Here is a 20374-nt window from a genome sequence, read left to right as displayed (position 1 = left end):
TGGTCACCACATTACAGGAAAGATGTGTTTGCACGAGAACAGGTGCAGAAGAGATTTATGAGGATGTTGCCAGGACTGGAAAACTTGAGCTATGAGGAAAGATTGGATAGGCTGGGGTTGGTTTCCTTGGAACAGAGGAGGCTGAGGGGAGATTTAATTGAGGTGTATAAAATTATGAGGGGCCTAGATAGAGTGGATAGGAAGGACCTATTTCCCTTAGCAGAGGGTCAATAATCAGGGGGCATAGATTTAAAGTAGTTGGTAGAAGGTTTAGAGGGGATTTGAGGGGAAATGTTTTCACCCAGAGGGTGGTGGGGGTCTGGAACTCACTGCCTGAAAGGGCAGTAGAGGCAGAAACCCTCACCACATTTAAAAGATACTTGGATGTGCACCTGAAGTGCTGTAACCTACAGGGCTACGGACCTAGTGCTGGAAAGTGGGATTAGGCTGGGTAGCTCTTTTTCAACCGGCATCGACACAATGGGCTGAATGGCCTCCTTCTGTGTCATAATTTTTCTATGATCATGTTCTGTCTATCAACGCGAATGCAGAATAACCACATCGCACATGACAGCCGAACACATCCACTCGTGCCCTGATTCTGGCTCCCACCACTACATTGCTATAAGCAGCTTAAAACACATTGCAAGTGATACTTCCAGTAAGGTGCTGATATTAGTGTTGTTTCTTTTCGATGGGTTAGGTATGTGACTTTTATTGTGCACCCTCTATTGAACAGGCAACCAGTTGTCACACTGCTTCCCCTCCCCTTTACCACTCTGTGGGGTAGAAATGACCATTCTGATATTATACAAGTGCTTGTACTAAAATGTGTCTCTCTGCTATTCTAATGGAAGTATTAGCCTATATGATAATGTTGCTGTCATTAACTTCTACTCTGCGATGATATTGAAGAATGGCAGTATCTCCGTATAAAGTCATTGGACTCTGCACTTCAATATGATAACATTTGTCATATGTCAATGAGAAGATTATACAAATAGGGTGAGTGCTCAGTGGAAAAACTAGACTCTTGGATTTGTGTCAGGTGATTCTTGTAACCATATTGATTAAAATATTTATGAGTCCCATTGAGGTGAGGCAGGTTTCGCTGTGAATCCTGGCTTCCCTGGAGCATGCACAAGCCTCGACACAGCCTGTATTTGCATATCAATCCCTGGAAGCAACATTGGCCACTTTCCTTTCTAACTAATAGCGAGAAATCTGAATTGGGGCCATCAACATGCCAGATAACTGAGCTACTAGTGTGTCATCCTGAGAAACGACATTTTAACAGCAGATAAATCATAGTGATTAATCTCTTTTATATTTTCAAAGGATTACATTTTGCAGGTGTTTCCCCGCCCAGGAGTTGTTGGAAAGACAGAAGCCTTTTCCTTTTAAAGAAACTTAAGAAAACATTTTTATCTGCTAATCATCGAATCACACTTCAATTACTGAAAATCAACCTTCTCAGAATGATTGTTGTGAACACAATATTGCCCATCCTGCCCTAGCTCTCCAACAGAGGGCTTTACACACTCTTGCTACAGGTTTCAACATCTAAATTTGACTCATTACCCAGCTCCTCAACCATTGGTGCCAAGCGACCTACATGATCTATATCCTATCACTTCGCATACAAGGAATCGCTTTGAAAGTGCAGTGACTCAATATGTAGGTAAATGAAGCAGCCTTTAAAACACAGCCGAATCCCACAAACCGCCGTTAATTCCTTGACCGGTTAATCTGTTTCTGCTGGTGTTGCCCGAGGGGAGAATGTTGGTCAAAACACTTCCTGCTTTTTCAAATTGCACCACTGATGTTTTAACGAGGAGCCAATGAGTGCGTGATCTCAAACTGGCTCCGGGTGAGCCAACCCACATTTGGCAAAAAAGTACTGGAAATATAACCAGCTGGACAGCAAACCTTGCAACCTCACTTCCAATAATATTAATGGCCTCAAACACAATAACGGAGAGGGTTGATGAGGGCAGTGCGCTTGATGATGTGTATATGGACTTTTGAAAGGTGTTTGACAAAGTACCACATAATAGATTTGATAGCAAAATTAAAGCCCATGGGATTAAAGGGACAGTGGCAGCATGGATATACTATTGGCTAAGGGACAGAAAGCAGAGAGTACTGGTGAAGATTTGGATTCCAGACTGGATGGAGGTATATAGTGATGTTCCCCAGCAGTCGATCAGGACCACTGCTCTGTTTGATATATATTAAAGTGTCTAGACTCGGGTATACAGGGCATCATTTCAAAGTTTCAAAATGATACGAAACTTGGAAATGTAGTAAACGGTGAGGAGGATAGTCACAGACTTCAGGAGGACAGAGACAGGCAGGTAAAACAGGCAGGCACATGGCAGGTGAAATTTAACGCAGAGAAGTGATGCATTTTGGTAGAAAGAATGAGGAGAGGCAATATAAACTAAATGGTGCAATTTTAAATGGGGTGTGGGAACAGAGCGACCTGAGTGTGTATGTACACAAATTTTTGAAGGTGGTTGGACAAGTTGAGAAGGCTGTTAAAAAAGCATCCTGGGCTTTATTAATAAAGGAATAGAGTACAAAGGCAAGGAGGTTATGCTGAACCTGTATAAAACACTGGTTAGTGGAGTATTGTGTTCAATCAGGGCACCACACTTTAGGAAGGATGTGAAGGCCTTAGAGAGGGTGCAGAGGAGTTTTATTGGAATGTTTCCGCAGATGAGGAGAATCATAGAATCATAAAAATTTATAGCACAGAAGGAAGCCATTCGGCCCATTGTGTCCGTGCCGGCCGACAAAGAGCTACCCAACCTAATCCCACTTTCCAACTCTCGGTCCGTAGCCCTGTAGGTTACGGCACTTCAAGTGCACATCCAAATACTTCAGTGATGTGGAGAGACTGGAGAAGCTGGGATTGTTCTCCTTAAAGCAGAGAAGGTTAAGAGGAGCTTTGATAGAGGTGTTCAAAATCATAAACAGTTTTGATAGAATAAATCAGGGAGAAACAGTTTCCAGTGGCAGAAGGGTCAGTAACCAGAGGACAGAGATTTAAGGCAAGGAGGCACCAGGAAAGATTTGTTTTTTATGCAGCGAGCTGTTGTGATCTGGAACACATTGCCAGAAAGGGTGATGGAAGGGGATTCAATAGTAACTTTCCAAAGAGAATTGGATAAATGCCTGAAGGGAAATAATGTAGAGGTTTGTGGGAAAAGAGCTAGCACAGGCATGATGCACCGAATGGCCTCCTCTTGCGCTGTGAGATTCTGAGATTCTGTACAAGAACATATGGAATGATAAAACTCAATATGTCGCCAAATAATAGACAGAAAAAAGAGTTAATGTAACTTTAGACAACTGGGAGTAAGTAGCTGGCTCCAGCTTTATGATAAACACAAGGAAGCCCCAGTAAAACTAGGTGACGAGCCAAGCCTCTTTGTGCAGGACACGATCACGGCCGAGGAATAGAGAAGACATGGTAAAGAGCAAGTAGCACTGAGCTCGGTTTGTAAAAACGTGTGGGTTGTAGGAAGAAGGAAGTCCAAAGGAGCTGAGGAGTTTCACATTACAGAGATCCTGGGAAAGAATCCAATGGAGCAGGTCATTGATTCTAACAGCGTGAGGATGCATGAAGGGAGGAAGAGAATGTGGCATGGTGAGGAACACGGAAGACAGTTCAGAGGAGCAGAGTAGCAATGATGAAATTGAGTAGGACCAGAAACATCAAACACAATGCAGAGTCAGAGGAATCATTGACAGGAGCCACAGTGAAAGCGCTGGGCACAGCCATGTTCAGGTGATTACCACACCGAGCTGAAATCACCTGTCTGGGGGTTGACCATGATGTGTTCCTGTTGCAGGTTGTATTTGCAGTTGGTGAATGCCATCTGCCTCGGCACTAGACCATTGACCCTGGCCCGAGAGCTTAGTGACGCTGGGCTGTGGTGCATTCCATGCCTGTCCGCTGCTCGAGGAATGCTTGTACTCTTTCTGAGTCTTACTCAATGCTGCAATACAAATATAACCACATCTCAGAAAAATTCACAGAACAAAACCAACCAGTTATCATATACAAAGAAAGATCTTGTATTTCTGCAGCACTTTCACCACCGCGGGACGTCTCAAAGCTTCACAGCTCATGAAGTGCTTTTGGAGTGTAGTCACTGTTGTAATGTGGGAAACGCAGCAGCCAATTGCACACAGCAAGCTCCCACAAACAACACTGTGATAATGACCAGATCATTTGTTTTCGGGATGTTTTAGTGAACTCCCCTGCTCTTTTTTGAAATAATGGCTGTGGGATCTTTTACATCTACCTGAGACGGCAGCCGGTGCCCTGGTTTAACGGTTCATCTGAAAGTTCATCGGCAACTTTAAACATGACAAACACTGTGCTACAGTTCCGAACTCTGATTGGACATATTCCTGGCGGTGTCATCACATCTAGCTCCAACGGCCCCGCCCCCACACTTGGTCAACTTTTGTCACCTGACACATCCATTCTCATGGTACCTCGCCCCCACATTTCTGCCATTGGCCGCCTGACACACCCATCCTCACAGTGCCTCGCCCCCACACTCCTATTGGTCACCTGGCCCACCCATCCTCAGTGCCCCGCCCCCACACTCCTATTGGTCGCCTGACACACCCATCCTCACAGTGCCTCGCCCCCACACTCCTATTGGTCGCCTGGCGCACCCATCCTCAGTGCCCCGCCCCCACACTTCTATTGGTCGTCTGACACACCCATCCTCACAGTGCCCCACCCCCACACTCCCACTATTGGTCACCTGACACCCATCCTCATGGTGCCCCGCCCCCACACTCCCGCCATTGGCTGCCCGACACTCCCATCTTCGCGACACAGCGTCTTCCCACACCAATCGGAGAGCAAATAGACTCTTCGTCACCCGATTGGATGATGCTTGACGGTCAATCAAACTGCCTTGTTCTCCTGATCTCCGATATTTTTATAGCTAATAAACAAAAGCGTTGAATGAAAAATAAAAAATAAAAACTTTTTTGAACGTTCCCTCTGATTTTTCTCCCAGGTTTTTGCTCGAGGTAGTGTCCTGGAGAATAATCTTTAATTTCTGGCGACAATCCTAGCGGGTTGGCAACCAATGTTTCCCCTTAATTTTAGGGGGGTGTGCAGCCCATTCTTAACATTGGAAGAACCGATCCCAGGCTGCACGGCACTGGCAGGGAGCTGAGTGGCCACTCAGCTTAGCGGGAACATTGTTTGCAACCCTGCACTGTGCCCACTCTTACACACAAGGGCAAAATGACCCACTTTGTACAGACAGAGTCAGACTGCATGAAATGTAAGCTAGCAGCACAGCCCACAGCTCATGTTCCATTAAACAATGCTAGGTGCAAAATTAGCAATGTGATTTCGATATGCTCCTGCAGGGCACCACAATGTGTCTTTGATTCTTCATTAAACATATTTTTGGTTTGTTTCTAACTGTGAACAATTTTGGTCTCCGTATTAGAAAAAGGATAGAGAGGCACTGGAGAAGGTGCAAAAAAGATTTACAAGGATGATACCAGAACTGAGAGGGTTATACCCATCAGGAAAGATGGAACCGGTGGGAGCTCTTTACTCTGGAAAAGAGACGGATGAGGGGTGACCCGATAGAGGTCTTTAAGATTATGAAAGGCTTCGATAGGGTAGACATAGAGATGTTTTCACTTGCAGGCTAGACCAGAACTAGGGGCCATCAATATCAGACAGTCACTAATAAACCCAATGGGGAATTCAGGAGAAACTTCTTTACCCAGAGAGGGGTGAGAATGTGGAACTCGCTGCCACAGGGAGGGGTTGAGGTGAATAGTATCGATGTATTTAAGGGGAGGCTGGATAAACACATGGGGGAGAAGGGAATAGAAGGATATGGTGATGGGGGGAGATGGAGAGGGTGGGAGGGGGCTGGTGTGGAGCAGCAGCCCGTTGGCTGAATGGCCTGTTTCTCTGTTCTAAATACTTTGTAAATGCATGTTATCCCAGCTATATTCTATTGTCCATTCCATATCCCGGAATGTTGGTAAAAATTGAATTCCGGATCTGCTTTAAACTAAATGGATTGTTTGCAATGACTTGTGTAGGGGGAGCTGGGTATGTCTGGCAGAGTGAGTGGGTGAACATCAGTGCATGCTCCTTTACTCAGGCCCGCGCACTACAATACTCGCCTTTTATTCATCAAAGCAATTCCTTTTATGCCCATTTTATTTCTTGCTTACTTATCTCGGTTTATCCATATCTCGATTTCCGTAAGTTTGTTACCTGGTCTTGCCTTGTAGATTGCGGGGGGGAGAGATCTTAATGATGCAGAAATAAGCATAGCATATAATTTCAGTCACCAAAATGGTATCAACTCTGCTTTTGCCTATTCCCTCCTCATTAAGAACTTTTAATCTTTGAGCTCCTGTAACTAATAAAACATTGTATGGTCTCAAGTGGTTTTGCAACTTGCTGGCAGGTTAGTGTAGTATCTGTTCAGAATGAATGCGGCTCTGGAAACTGAGACAATGGCAGTCACAGCTCCTCAATATACAGATCTTGAAGATTCAACGCTCTTCTACAGAAAGAGGATCTATTACCTTCCTCTTTGTTCTTTGGATTCATTACCGGAATGCTTTAATATTCAGACAAGAAGGCAGAACCAGGTGGAATGCGGCCAAGAATTTGAGGAAATGTGGGCAGAAGGAGGCAGGGCAATGCCTAACTATTTCTCAAACTTCAGTAAATGCAGGGGTTGAAAGAGATATTTGGAAAATAAGTAATGTTACTCCAATTTAATTTCTTTAACCAAAGAGAAGATGAGAAACATGATATTGGGAATTACAGACCTGCTATCGGGACATCTGCAGAGTAAAAGAACAGTGGCGTGTGTAATAAAGTAATTCAGGAGATTTTAAATCAGAATCAAGGCAATAACGTCAAGTCAATGCAGGTTTATGGACGGAAGAACATGCCCAATTATTTGAGGAAGGAACAGAATCCTGTGATGACTGGGGATATTTTCACATTCAGAAAGCTTTTGATCAGGTTCTTCAAAGAAATGGCAGACCAATTGAACAAATACTTTGGTTCTGTTTTCACTAAGGAAGACACGAATAACCTCCCGAAATTACTAGGGCCTAGCGAAAAGGGGGAACTGAGCGAAATCCTTATTAGTCAGGAAATGATGTTAGGGAAACTGAAGGAACTGAAGGCCGATAAATCCCTGGGGCCTGATAGTCTGCATCCCAGAGTACTTATGGAAGTGACCATAGAAATAGTGGATGCATTGGTGATCATTTCCCAAAGTTCCATGGACTCTGGTTCAGTTCCTATGGATTGGAGGGTAGCTAATGTAACACCACTTTTTAAAAAAGGAGGGAGAGAGAAAACAGGTAATTATAGACCGGTTAGCCTGACATCAGTAGTGGGGAAAATGTTGGAATCAATTATTAAGGATGAAATAGCAGCGCATTTGGAAAGCAGTGACAGGATCGGTCCAAGTCAGCATGGATTTATGAAAGGGAAATCATGCTTGACAAATCTTCCAGAGTTTTTTGCGGATGTAACGAATGGAGTGGACAAGGGGGAGCCAGTGGATGTGGTGTATTTAAACTTTCAAAAGGCTTTTGACAAGGTCCCACACAAGAGATTAGTGTGAAAAATTAAGGCACATGATATTGGGGGTAATGTATTGACGTGGATAGAGAACTGGTTACCAGACAGGAAGCAAAGAGTGGGAATAAACGGGTTTTTCAGAATGGCAGGCAGTGACTAGTGGGGTGCCGCAAGGTTCAGTGCTGGGACCCCAGCTATTTACAATATACATTAATGATTTAGACGAAGGAATCAAAGGTAATATCTCCAAGTTTGCAGATGACACTAAGCTGGGTGGCAGTGCGAGCTGCGAGGAGGATGCTAGGAGGCTGCAGGGTGACTTGGACAGGTTAGGTGTGTGGGCAAAGGCATGGCAGATGCTGTATAATGTGGATAAATGTGAGGTTATCCATTTTGGTGGCAAAAACAGGAAAACAGAATATTATCTGAATGGTGACAGATTAGGAAAAGGGGAGATGCAACAAGACCTGAGTGTCATGGTACATCAGTCATTGAAGGTAGGCATGCAGATACAGCAGGCAGTAAAGAAAGCAAATGGCATGTTGGCCTTCATAGCGAAGTGATTTGAGTATAGGAGCAGGGAGGTCTTACTGCAGTTGTACAGGGCCTTGGTGAGATAACATCTTGAGTACTGTTTGCAGTTTTGGTCTCCTAATCTAAGGAAGGGCGTTCTTGCTATTGAGGGAGTGCAGCGAAGGTTCACCAGACTGATTCCCGGGATGGCAGGACTGACATATGAAGAAAGACTGGATCGACTAGGCTTATATTCACTGGAATTTAGAAGAATGAGAGGGGATCTCATAGAAACATATAAAATTCTGGCGGGATTGGACAGGTTAGAGGCAGGAAGAATGTTCCCGATGTTGGGGAAGTCCAGAATCAGGGGTCAAAGTCTAAGGATAAGGGGTAAGCCATTTAGGACCGAGATGAGGAGAAACTTCTTCACTCAGAGAATTGTGAACCTGTGGAATTCTCTACCACAGAAAGTTGTTGAGGCAAGTTTGTTAGATATATTCAAAAGAGAGTTAGATGTGACCCTTACGGCTAAAGGGATCAAGGGGTATGGAGAGAAAGCAGGAATGGGGTACTGAAGTTGCATGATCAGCCATGATTCTATTGAATGGTGGTGCAGGCTCGAAGGGCCGAATGGCCTACTCCTGCACCTATTTTCTATGTTTCTATGTTTCACAAGAAACTTGTGCAGTAACTAAAAGCTGTAAGGATAAAGAAGATGCTGTATATTGGCTAAATAATAGGAAAGGAAGGGCAGTGACCAACAGCAGCAATTGTAATTGGACATCTGAGCATCCCAGGAATCAAGCCCTTGATTTATTTCTATTCTGATCTTAATCACTGCTGCAGCTGCCAGTTTGCACCGGTGGCTCAACTGAAAGTAGAGCTATACGGCTGAGTGCGTGAGAGGGAGTGCGTGAGAGGGAGTGCGTGAGAGGGAGTGCGTGAGAGGCAGTGCGTGAGAGGGAGTGCGTGAGAGGGAGTGCGTGAGAGGCAGTGCGTGAGAGGGAGTGCGTGAGAGGCAGTGCGTGAGAGGCAGTGCGTGAGAGGGAGTGCGTGAGAGGGAGTGTGTATGTGATTGATTGTGTGTATGTGAATGTGTGTATGTGAATGTGTGCGTGAGTGTGTGTGTGCGTCTGTTTGGGAATGCCTATGTTTGAGAGTGTGTGAATGTGTGTGTTTGAGTGTGTGTGAGTGTGTATGATAAGTGTGTGTGAGAAGTGTGTTTGAGTGTGTGTCTGTTTGTGCCTGATTGAACTTTTTGATTTAAAATCTTGTTGAATTTACTCAACTCATTCTTCTACTGCGAACGATTGTGTTAACCTGTTCAGTCATCGTTTCTCAGCACAGATCCAGTTGTCGTGGTCCACGTGGGTACCAACAACATAGATAGGACAAACAAAGAGGTTCTGCAAAGGGATTATGAGCAGCTAGGGGCCAAATTAAAAAGCAGAACCACAAAGGTAATAATCTTTGGATTACTACCTGCGCCAGGAGCAAATTTGCATAGGGTAAATAAGATGAGTGTTAAACACGGGGCTCAAAGACTGGTGTGGGAGAAATGGGTTTTGGTTCGTGGGACACTGGCACCAGTGCTGGGGTAAGAGGGAGCTGTTCCATCGGGACGGACTCCACTTACACCGTGCTGGGACTAGGTTCCTGGCGAATCAAATAACGAGGGCTGTAGAGAGGGCTTTAAACTAATTAGTGAGGGGGAGGATTCAGGCGACCGAAAATGTAAAAAGTCAAAGAATAAGGAGAAGGCAATAGAGCCGGGTAGCACTGGGGGAAATGAAAACCAGAGCGTGCCAGGAAGGGACAGAATGTATAAACATAACGGTGAATCAGAAAGTGGGGTCAAAGCAGAAAAAATGGTACAAAAACAAATTTAAAAGCTCTTTATCTGAATACACACAGCATTCGTAACAAATTAGATGAGTTGATGGCACAAATAGATACAAATGGTTATGATCTGATAGCCATTACAGAGTCTGGTTGCAAGGTGATCAGGACTGGGAACTAAATATTTAGCGTGTTTGACAATTCGGAAGGACAGACAGAAAGGAAAAGGAGGTGGGGTAGCTCTGTTAATAAAGGATGAGATCAGTGCGTTAATGAGAAACGATATTGGCTCAGAAGATCAAGATGCTGAATCAGTTTGGGTGGAGATAGGGAATAATAAGGGAAAAAGTCACTGGTGGGCATAGTCTATAGGCCCCCTAACAGTAGCTACACTGTTGGACGGAGTATAAATCAAAAAATAATGGAGGCTTGTAATAAAGGAACGGCAATAATCATGGGCGATTCTAACCTTCATATTGATTGGACAGAGCAAATTGGCCAGGGGAGCCTTGAGGAAGAGTTCATAGAGTGTATCCGAGATAGTTTCCTTGAACAGTACGTTGCGGAACCAACCAGGGAGCAGGCTATCTTAGATCTGGTACTGTGTAATGAGACAGGATCAATAAATAATCTCCTAGTAAAGGATCCTCCAGGATTTAATTTCCATAACATGGTTCAATTTCAAATTCAGTTAGAGAGTGAGAAAGTTGGATCCCAAACCAGAGTACTAAGCTTAAATAAAGGAGACTACAAAGGTATGGGGGCAGAGTTGATTAAAGTGGACTGGGAAAATAGACTAAAGTATGGGACGGTTGATGAGCAGTGACAGACATTTAAGGAGATATTTCATAACTCGCAACAAAAATATATCCCAATGAGAAGGAAAGACTGTAAGAGAAGGGATAACCATCCGTGGCTAACTAAGAAAATAAGGGATGGTATCAAATTGAAAACAAAGGCATGCAATGTTGCCAAGACCAATGGGAGGCCAGAGGATTGGGAAACTTTTAAAAGCCAGCAAAGAACGACTAAAAAAATGATAAAGAGAGGGAAGATAGATTATGAAAGTAAACTAGCACGAAATATAAAAACAGATAGTAAGAGTTTCTACAGGTACATAAAAAGGAAAAGAGTGGCTAAAGTAAATGTTGGTCCCCTGGAGGATGAGACTGGGGAATTAATAATGGAGAACAGGGAAATGGCACAGACGTTGAACAAATATTTTGTATCGGTCTTCACGATAGAAGACACTAAAAACATCCCAATAGTGGATAATCAAGGAGCTATAGGGAGGGAGGAACTTAATACAATCACTAGAGAAGTAGTATTTGGTAAAATAATGGGACTAAAGGCGGACAAGTTCCCTGGACCTGATGGCTTACATCCTAGGGTCTTAAAAGAAGTGGCTGTAGAGATAGTGGATGCATTGGTTGTAATCTACCAAAATTCCCTGGATTCTGGGGAGGTCCCAGTGGATTGGAAAACCGCAAATGTAACGCCCCTATTTAAAAAAGGAGGCAGACAGAAAGCAGGAAACTATAGACCAGTTAGCCTAACATCTGTGGTTGGGAAAATGTTGGAGTCCATTATTAAGGAAGCAGTAGCAGGACATTTGGAAAAGCATAATTCAATCAAGCAGAGTCAGCATGGTTTTGTGAAAGGGAAATCATGTTTGACAAATTTGTTGGAGTTCTTTGAGGATGTAACGAGTAGGGTGGATAAGGGGGAACCAGTGGATGTGGTGTATCTGGATTTCCAGAAAGCATTCGATAAGGTGCCACATAAAAGGTTGCTGCACAAGATAAAAGTTCATGGGGTAATATATTAGCATGGATAGAGAACTGGCTAACTATCAGAAAACAGAGAGGTGGGATAAATGGGTCATTTTCCGGTAGGTAAACAGTAACTAGTGGGGTGCTGCAGGGATCGGTGCTGGGGCCTCAACTATTTACAATCTATATTAATGATTCGGATGAAGGGACTGAGTGTAGCCAAGTTTGCTGATGATACCCAAAGATGGGTGGGAAAGCAAATTGTGAGGAGGACACAAAAAAATCTGCAAAGGAAAATAGACAGGCTAAGTGAGTGGGCAACATTTTGGCAAATGGAGTATAATGTGGGAAAATGTGAGGTTATCCACTTTGGGAGAAAAAATAGCAAAGCAAATTATAATTTAAATGGAGAAAAATTGCAAAGTGCTGCAGTACAGAGGGGCCTGGGTGTCCTTCTGCATGAAACACAAAAAGTTAGTATGCAGGTACAGCAAGTAACCAGGAAGCCAATGGAATGTTGGCCTTTATTGCAAGCGGCATGGAGTATAAATGCAGAGATGTCCTGCTACAACTGTACAGGGTATTGGTGAGGCTACACCTGGAGTACTGCATACAGTTTTGGTCTCCATATTTAAGGAAGGATATACTTGCCTTGGAGGCTGTTCAGAGAAGGTTCACTAGGTTGATTCCGGAGATGAAGGGTTTAATTATGAAGATAGGTTGAGTAGTTTGGGCCTCTATTCATTGGAGTTCAGAGGAATGAGAGGTGATCTTATTGAAACATATAAGATAATGAGGGGACTCATCAAGGTGGATGCAGAGAGGATATTTCCACTCATAGGGGAAACTAAAACTAGGGGACATAGTCTCAGAATAAGGGGTCGCCCATTTAAAACTGAGATGAGGAGGAATTTCTTCTCTGAGGGTTGTAAATCTATGGAATTCTCTGCCCCAGAGAGTTGTGGAGGCTGGGTCATTGAATATAGTTAAGGCGGAGATACACAGATTTTTGAGCGATAAGGAAATAAAGGGTTATGGGGAGCGGGCAGGGAAGTGGAGCTGAGTCCATGATCAGATCAGCCATGATCTTATTAAATGGCGGAGCAGATAGAGGAGCCAAATGGTCGACTCCTGCTCCTATTTCTTATGTTCTTACAGGCCAGTCACAGGTAGTGCAGAAACGATAATCAGGGACAAAATTAACAGTTACTTGGATTAATTAAGGAAAACCAGCACAGATTTATTGAAGGTAAATTATGTTTAACCAACTTGATTGAGTTTTTTGATGAGGTAACGAAAGGGTTGATGAGGACAATGCGGTTGATGTGGTGTACATGGATTTCCAAAAGGCGTTTGATAAAGTGCCACATAACAGGCTTGCAGCAAAGTTGAAGCCCGTGGAATACAAGGGACAGTGGCAGCATGGATACGGAACTGGCTCAGTGACAGGGAACAGAGAGTAGAGGTGAACGGTTGTTTCTCGGACTGGAGGAAGGTATACAGTGGTGTTCCCCAGGGGTCGGTACTGGGACCACTGCTTTTCCTGATATATATTAATGACCTGGATGTGGGTGTACAGGACACTATTTCAAAATCTGCAGCTGACACAAAACTTGGAAGTATAGTGAACAGTGAGGTGGGGAGTGATAGATTTCAGGAAGACACAGACAGGCTGGTGGAATGGCCGGACATGGGGCAGATGAAGTTTAACGCAGAAACATGTGAAATGATACATTTTGGTTGGAAAGAGAGGCAATATAAACTAAAGGGTGCAATCCTAAAGAGGGTGCAGGAACAGAGAGACCTGGGGGAATATGAAGGTGGGAGGGCAGGTTGAGAACGTGGTTAAAAAGTTTACGGGATCGTAGAAACATAAAAAATAGGTGCAGGAGTAGGCCATTCGGCCCTTCGAACCTGCACCGCCATTCAATAGGATCATGGCTGATCATTCACCTCAGTATCCCTTTCCTGCTTTCTCACCATACCCCTTGATCCCTTTAGCCGTAAGGGTCATATCTAACTCCTCCTTGAATATATCCAATGAATTGATATCAACAACTCTCTGCAGTAGGGAATTCCACAGGTTAACAACTCTCTGAGTGAAGAAGTTTCTCCTCATCTCAGTCCTAAATGGCCTACCCCTTATCCTAAGACTGTGTCCCCTGGTTCTGGACTTCCCCATCATCGGGAACATTCTTCCCACATTTAACCTGTCCAGTCCCGTCAGAATCTTGTAAGTTTCTATGAGATCCCCTCTCATCCTTCTAAACTCCAGTGAACAAAGGCCCAGTTGATCCAGTCTCTCCTCATATGTCAGTCCCACCATTTGCCCACTCACCTAACCTGTCTAAGTCATCCTGCAGCCTCTTAGTGTCCTCCTCACAGCTCACACCGCCACCCAGCTTAGTGTCATCTGCAAACTTGGAGATATTACACTCAATTCCTTCATCTAAATCATTAATGTATATTGTAAATAGCTGGGGTCCCAGCACTGAGCCCTGCGGCACCCCACTAGTCACTACCTGCCATTCTGAAAAGGACCCATTTATCCCGACTCTCTGCTTCCTGTCTGCCAACCAGTTCTCTATCCACGTCAGTACATTACCCCCAATACCATGTGCTTTAATTTTGCACACCAATATCTTGTGTGGGACCTTGTCAAAAGCCTTTTTAAAGTCCAAATACACCACATCCACTGGTTCTCCCTTGTCCACTCTACCAGTTACATCCTCAAAAAATTCCAGAAAATTTGTCAAGCATGATTTCCCTTTCATAAATCCATGCTGACTTGGACCGATCCTGTCACTGCTTTCCAAATGTGCTGCTATTTCATTTTAATAATTGATTCCAACATTTTCCCCACTACTGATGTCAGGCTAACTGGTCTATAATTACCCATTTTCCCTCCTTTTTTTAAAAAGTGATGTTACATTAGCTACTGCTCCAGTCCATAGGAACTGATCCAGAGTTGATAGACTGTTGGAAAATGATCACCAATGCATCCACTATTTCTATGGCCACTTCCTTCAGTACTCTGGGATGCAGACTATCAGGTCCCGGGGATTTATCGGCCTTCAATCCCATCAATTTCCCTAACACAATTTCCCACTTTATAAGGATATCCTTCAGTTCCTCCTTCTCACTAGACCCTCGGTCCCCTAGTACTTCTGGAAGGTTATTTGTGTCTTTTTTCGTGAAAACAGAACCAAAGTATTGTTTAACTGGTCCGCCATTTCTTTGTTCCCCATTATAAAGTCACCTGAATCTGACTGCAAGGGATCTACGTTTGTTTTCACTAATCTTTTTCTCTTCACATATCTATAGAAGCTTTTGCAGTCAGTTTTTATGTTCCCAGCAAGCTTCCTCTCATACTCTATTTTCCCCCTCCTAATTAAACCCTTTGTCCTCTTCTGCTGTATTACAAAATTCTCCCAGTCCTCTGGTTTGCTGCTTTTTCTGGCCGATTTATATGCCTCTTCCTTGGGCTTCATAAATGGAGGCATAGAGTACAAAAGCAAGGAAGTTGTGATGAACCTGTATAAAACACTGGTTCGCCCTCAACTGGAGTATTGTGTCCAATTCTGGGCACCACACTGTAGGAAGGCTTTAGAGAGGGTGCAGAGGGGATTTACGAGAATGGTTCCAGGGACGAGGGACTTCAGTTATGTGGATAGACTGGAGAAGCTGGGGTTGTTCTCCTTAGAGCAGAGAAGGTTTGATAGAGATGTTCAAAATCATGAGGGATCTACACAGAGCAGATAGAGAGAAACTGTTTTGGCAGAAGGGTTGAGAACCAGAGGACACAGATTCAAGGTGATTGGTAACTTGAGGAAAAACCTGTTTAACCAGCGAGTGGTTAGGATCTGGAATGCGCTGCCTGGTAGGTTGGTGAAGACACACTCAATTGTAGCTTTCAAAAGGGAGTTGGGTAAGTACCGGAAGGAAAAAAAATTGCAAGGCTATGGGGAAAGGGCGGGGGAGTGGGACTGGCTGAAGTGTTCTTGCAGAGAGCCGGCACGGGCTCGACGGGTTGAATGGTCTCCTTCTATGCTGTAACCATTCCATGATTCTATCATTTGTGGGATTAAATCAGCAACAGCAAATTGCTTTCAATGGTGAATTACCGAATGTCAAAAAAAAACACATCTAAATAGAACGATCACACAGTTGTTGCCAAATATCTTAATGCCCACAGCGCTTCAGACTGGCAGTGTAGGATTGATATCAGCAAGTTCTACACCATCAAGTGTGAATGATGCTTTTCAGAAACAATGAGTTACCGCAGTGAGGGCTGGGAGACAGTCTGGTGCCTCTGGATCGGTGAACTAATGTGGGCCGAATGGTCTTCCTTGTCATATATGGATACTCTGTGTATATACTATGCTGGTACCACTAGAGGGTGCAACTGTGGGAGGCCCAGGCAGGAGCTGTATAAAAGGCTGGTCACTATGCTGTGGAGTGCCACAGGGCTCAGTGCTGGGACCCCAGCTCTTTACAATATACATCAATGATTTGGATGAAGGAATTGAGTGTAATATCTCCAAGTTTGCAGATGACACTAAACTGGGTGGTGGTGTGAGCTGTGAGGGAGACGCTAAGAGGCTGCAGGGTGACTTAGACAGGCTAGGTGAGTGAGCAAATGCATGGCAGATGCAGTATAATGTGGATAAATGTGAGGTTATCCACTTTGGGGGCAAAAAATCGAAGGCAGAATATTATCTGAATGGTGGCAGATTAGGAAAAGGGGAGGTGCAACGAGACCTGGGTGTCATGGTTCATCAGTCATTGAAGGTTGGTATACAGGTACAGCAGGCGGTAAAGAAGGCAAATGGTATGTTGGCCTTCATAGCTAGGGGATTTGAGTACAGGAGCAGGGAGGTCTTACTGCAGTTGTACAGGGCCTTGGTGAGGCCTCACCTGGAATATTGTGTTAGTTTTGGTCTCCTAATCTGAGGAAGGACGTTCTTGCTATTGAGGGAGTGCAGCGAAGGTTCACCAGACCCATTCCCAGGATGGTGGGACTGACATATGAGGAGAGACTGGATCAACTGGGCCTTTATACACTGGAGTTTAGAAGGATGAGAGGGGATCTCATAGAAACATAAAATTCTGACGGGACGGGACAGGTTCGATGCGGGTAGATTGTTCCCGATGTTGGGGAAGTCCAGAACCAGGGGACATAGTCTTAGGATAAGGGGTAAGCCATTTAGGACTGAGATGAGGAGAAACTTCTTCACTCAGAGAGTTGTTAACCTGTAGAATTCCCTGCCGCAGAGAGTTGTTGATGCCAGTTCATTGGATATATTCAAGAGGGAGTTAGATATGGCCCTTATGGCTAAAGGGATCAGGGGGTATGGAGAGAAAGCAGGAAAGGGGTACTGAGGTAAACGATCAGCCATGATCTTATTGAATGGTGGTGCAGGCTCGAAGGGCCAAATGGCCTACTCCTGCACCTATTTTCTATGTTTCTATGAGCACTCTGCAGTCACAATAAAGAGACTAAGGTCACAGCAGTTCAGGCACAGCACTAGGCCTTGTGGAGTTATTCTACAGATAAGTAGAGACATATTAATTGGCGACGAGTACAGATCACAGACTTGCATGCAGAGATGGCTGCTGTTGATAGTTTAGAAAAGTTTTCAGAGGGTGAAGCCTTTACTCGGGTTTCGCTGGCCAGGTATCGCTTCTACCGCCGCACCGAGGGCCAGGATTTAGCGGGATATGCTGCAGACCTACGAAGGCTCGCGGAACCGTGCAAATTTGGCGAACTCCTCAACAATGTGTTGCGGGATGTTTTCGCGATGGGACGGAATGTGAAGCGGACCATCACCTTAAGCCAGGCGTTCACGACCTCAACGTTGAGATCGTCCCAGAATCAAAACTCACTGGCAAGTACCGTGCAGAAAATAACCGTTGATCAAAGAATTAGTCCGACTCAGAGTCCGCCAAGGGGTGTAAATGTGAATCGTTTAACATGTTGGCATTGCGGGGGTAACCATCGGGCCTGTCTGTGTTGATTCAGACACCGTGTGTGCAAAGGCTGCGGCCAAAAGGACCACCTACAGCGAATGTGCAGAAGAACTGCGACTCAAAACGTGGCAGAGGAGTTGGCAGGAGGTTTCCGAACCAGCAAGGATCATACAGTACAAGCTAGAGAGGCGACTCAGCCCGAGGGGTGCACACCTTCACTACCAAAAGTCCCTCCATGATGATGAAAGTCAAGATAAATGGCATTCCTGTTTCCATGGAGTTGGACACGGGGGCGAGTCAGTCACTTATGAGCCAGAAGGCATTTGAGAAACTGTGGGGCAACAAAGAACAAAGACCCAAGCTGAGCCCGATTCAGACAAAGCTGCGCACTTACACCAAGGAACTGATCCCAGTTATCGGCAGTGCGAACGTAAAGGTATCCTATGACGAATTGCCACTGTGGGTTGTACCAGGCGATGGACCAACACTGCTTGGCAGAAGCTGGATGGGGAAGATTCGGTGGAACTGGGAAGACGTCAAAGCACTATCTTCAGTGGACAATGCTTCCTGTGCTCAAGTGCTGAGAAAGTTCCCATCCTTATTTGAACCAGGCATCGGCAACTTCACAGACACCAAAGTGCAGATCCACTTGGTCCCCGAGGCACAGCCCGTTCATCACAAGGCTCAGCGGTCCCTTACACGATGAGGGAGAAAGTGGAGATCGAATTGGACAGACTTCAATGCGAGGGAATCATATCACCAGTCAAATTCAACGAGTGGCCAGCCCGATTGTTCCGGTACTAAAGAGCGATGGCACGGTCAGAATCTGCGGCGACTACAAGGTAATGATCAACCGAGTTTCATTACAGGACCAGTACCCGCTACCCAAAGCCGATGATCTCTTTGCGACATTAGCAGGGGGAAAGGCGTTCACCAAGCTGGATCTAACCTCCGCTTACATGATCCAGGAGCTGGCTAAGTCGTCGAAAAAATGAACATGCATTAACACACACAAGGGACTGTTTTGTATCACAGGTGCCCGTTCGGGGTCCGCTCAGCTGCAACCATCTTCCAAAGGAACATGGAGAGTCTGTTGAGATCGGTTCCACGCACCGTTATATTTCAGGATGACATCCTAATCACTGGTCGTGACACCACCTGCACAACCTGCAAGAGGTTTTAAGTCGACTAAACAGAGTAGGACTCCGGCTGAAACGATCCAAGTGTGTCTTCCTGGCGCCAGAGGTAGAATTCCTGGGGAGGAAGATTGTGGCAAACGGCATCATGCCCACGGACTCGAAGACAGAGGCCATCAAGAATGCACTCAGACCACGAAATGTAATGGAGCTGCGCTCGTTCCTGGGACTCCTCAACTATTTCGGTAACTTTCTTCCAGGGTTGAGTACCTTGTTCGAACCGTTGCACAGGTTGCCTCGCAAGGGAGACGACTGGGTTTGGAGTCAAAATCAAGAGGCTGCCTTCAAAAAGGCCAGAAACTTGCTGTGTTCGAACAAGTTGCTTGTATTGTATGACCCAGGTAAACGTCTAGTTTTAGCATGTGACGCGTCATCATACGGTGTCGGGTGTGTTTTACAGCAAGCAAATGTAGCGGGAAAACTCTAACCGGTTGCATATGCATCCAGAAGTCTATCCAAGGCCGAATGAGCCTACAGTATGGTCGAGAAGAAGGCTTTGACCTGTGTCTATGGGGTTAAAAAAAATGCACCAGTATTTGTTCGGACTCAGGTTCGAGTTAGAAACCGACCACAAGCCCCTAATCTCACTGTTTTCGGAAAGTAAAGGCATAAACACCAATGCTTCATCGCGAATCCAAAGATGGGCACTAACACTGTCGGCCTACGATTATACGATCCGCCACAGGCCAGGCACTGTGAACTGCACCGATGCCCTCAGTCGGCTACCGTTGCCCACCACCGGGGTGGAAATGGCGCAGCCCGCAGACCTGTGCCTGGTCATGGACGCCTTCGAAAGCGAAGGGTCACCCATAACGACCCGCCAGATCAGGAGCTGGACCAACCAGGACCCTGTGTTATCTCTTGTAAAAAGTTGTATCCTCAATAGTCCCAATGGTCAGTGGTCCCAAGAGAAATGCAAGACGAGATAAGGCCGTTTCACCGTCATAAAGACGAAATGTCCATCCAATCGGATTGCCTCTTATGGGGCAACCGCATCGTCCTGCCAAAAAAAGGCAAGGCAACCTTCACACGCGACCTACACAGTGCCCACCCAAGCATAGTCATGATGCAGGCTATCGCCAGATCCCACGTCTGGTGGCCCGGCATTGACTCAGACTTGGAGTCATGCGTGCACCAGTGTAACACTTGCTCACAATTGAGCAATGCTCCCAGGGAGGCTCCACTTAGTCTGTAGTCCTGGTCCTCAAAACCATGGTCCAGGATCCACGTAGATTTTGCGGGCCCCTTTCTGGGAAAAATGTTCTTCGTTGTAGTGAATGCCTACTCTAAATGGATTGAATGTGTAATAATGGCATCCAGCATGTACACTGCCACCATTGAAAGCCTCAGGGCCATGTTCGCCACCCATGGCCTGCCCGACATTCTGGTCAGCGACAATGGGTCCGTGTTTCACCAGCTCGTAATTCAATGAATTCATGACCTGCAATGGCATCAAGCAT

The 20374-nt window shown here is 45.2% G+C and overlaps 1 protein-coding gene across 1 annotated transcript in view; it reads right to left on the bottom strand.

The window, feature by feature from the left end:
* LOC139226900 (forkhead box protein N1-like) overlaps positions 1-6628 on the bottom strand; it is a 73373-nt gene extending 66745 nt beyond the window's left edge. Inside the window, exons 1-2 of the mRNA XM_070857994.1 lie at positions 6604-6628; positions 3912-4007 (exon numbers count right to left, since the gene is read on the bottom strand). Coding sequence (XP_070714095.1) covers positions 3912-4007; positions 6604-6628 — 121 coding nt within the window. The remainder of the gene's footprint in view (positions 1-3911; positions 4008-6603) is intronic.
* Positions 6629-20374: the final 13746 nt, after the last annotated feature.

This window comes from Pristiophorus japonicus, chromosome 16, assembly GCF_044704955.1.
Source record: "Pristiophorus japonicus isolate sPriJap1 chromosome 16, sPriJap1.hap1, whole genome shotgun sequence".
Classification (NCBI taxonomy): domain Eukaryota; kingdom Metazoa; phylum Chordata; class Chondrichthyes; family Pristiophoridae; genus Pristiophorus; species Pristiophorus japonicus.
The sequence above is the reverse complement of the archived record's forward strand: the minus strand, read 5'-3'. Positions and strand labels throughout refer to the sequence as shown.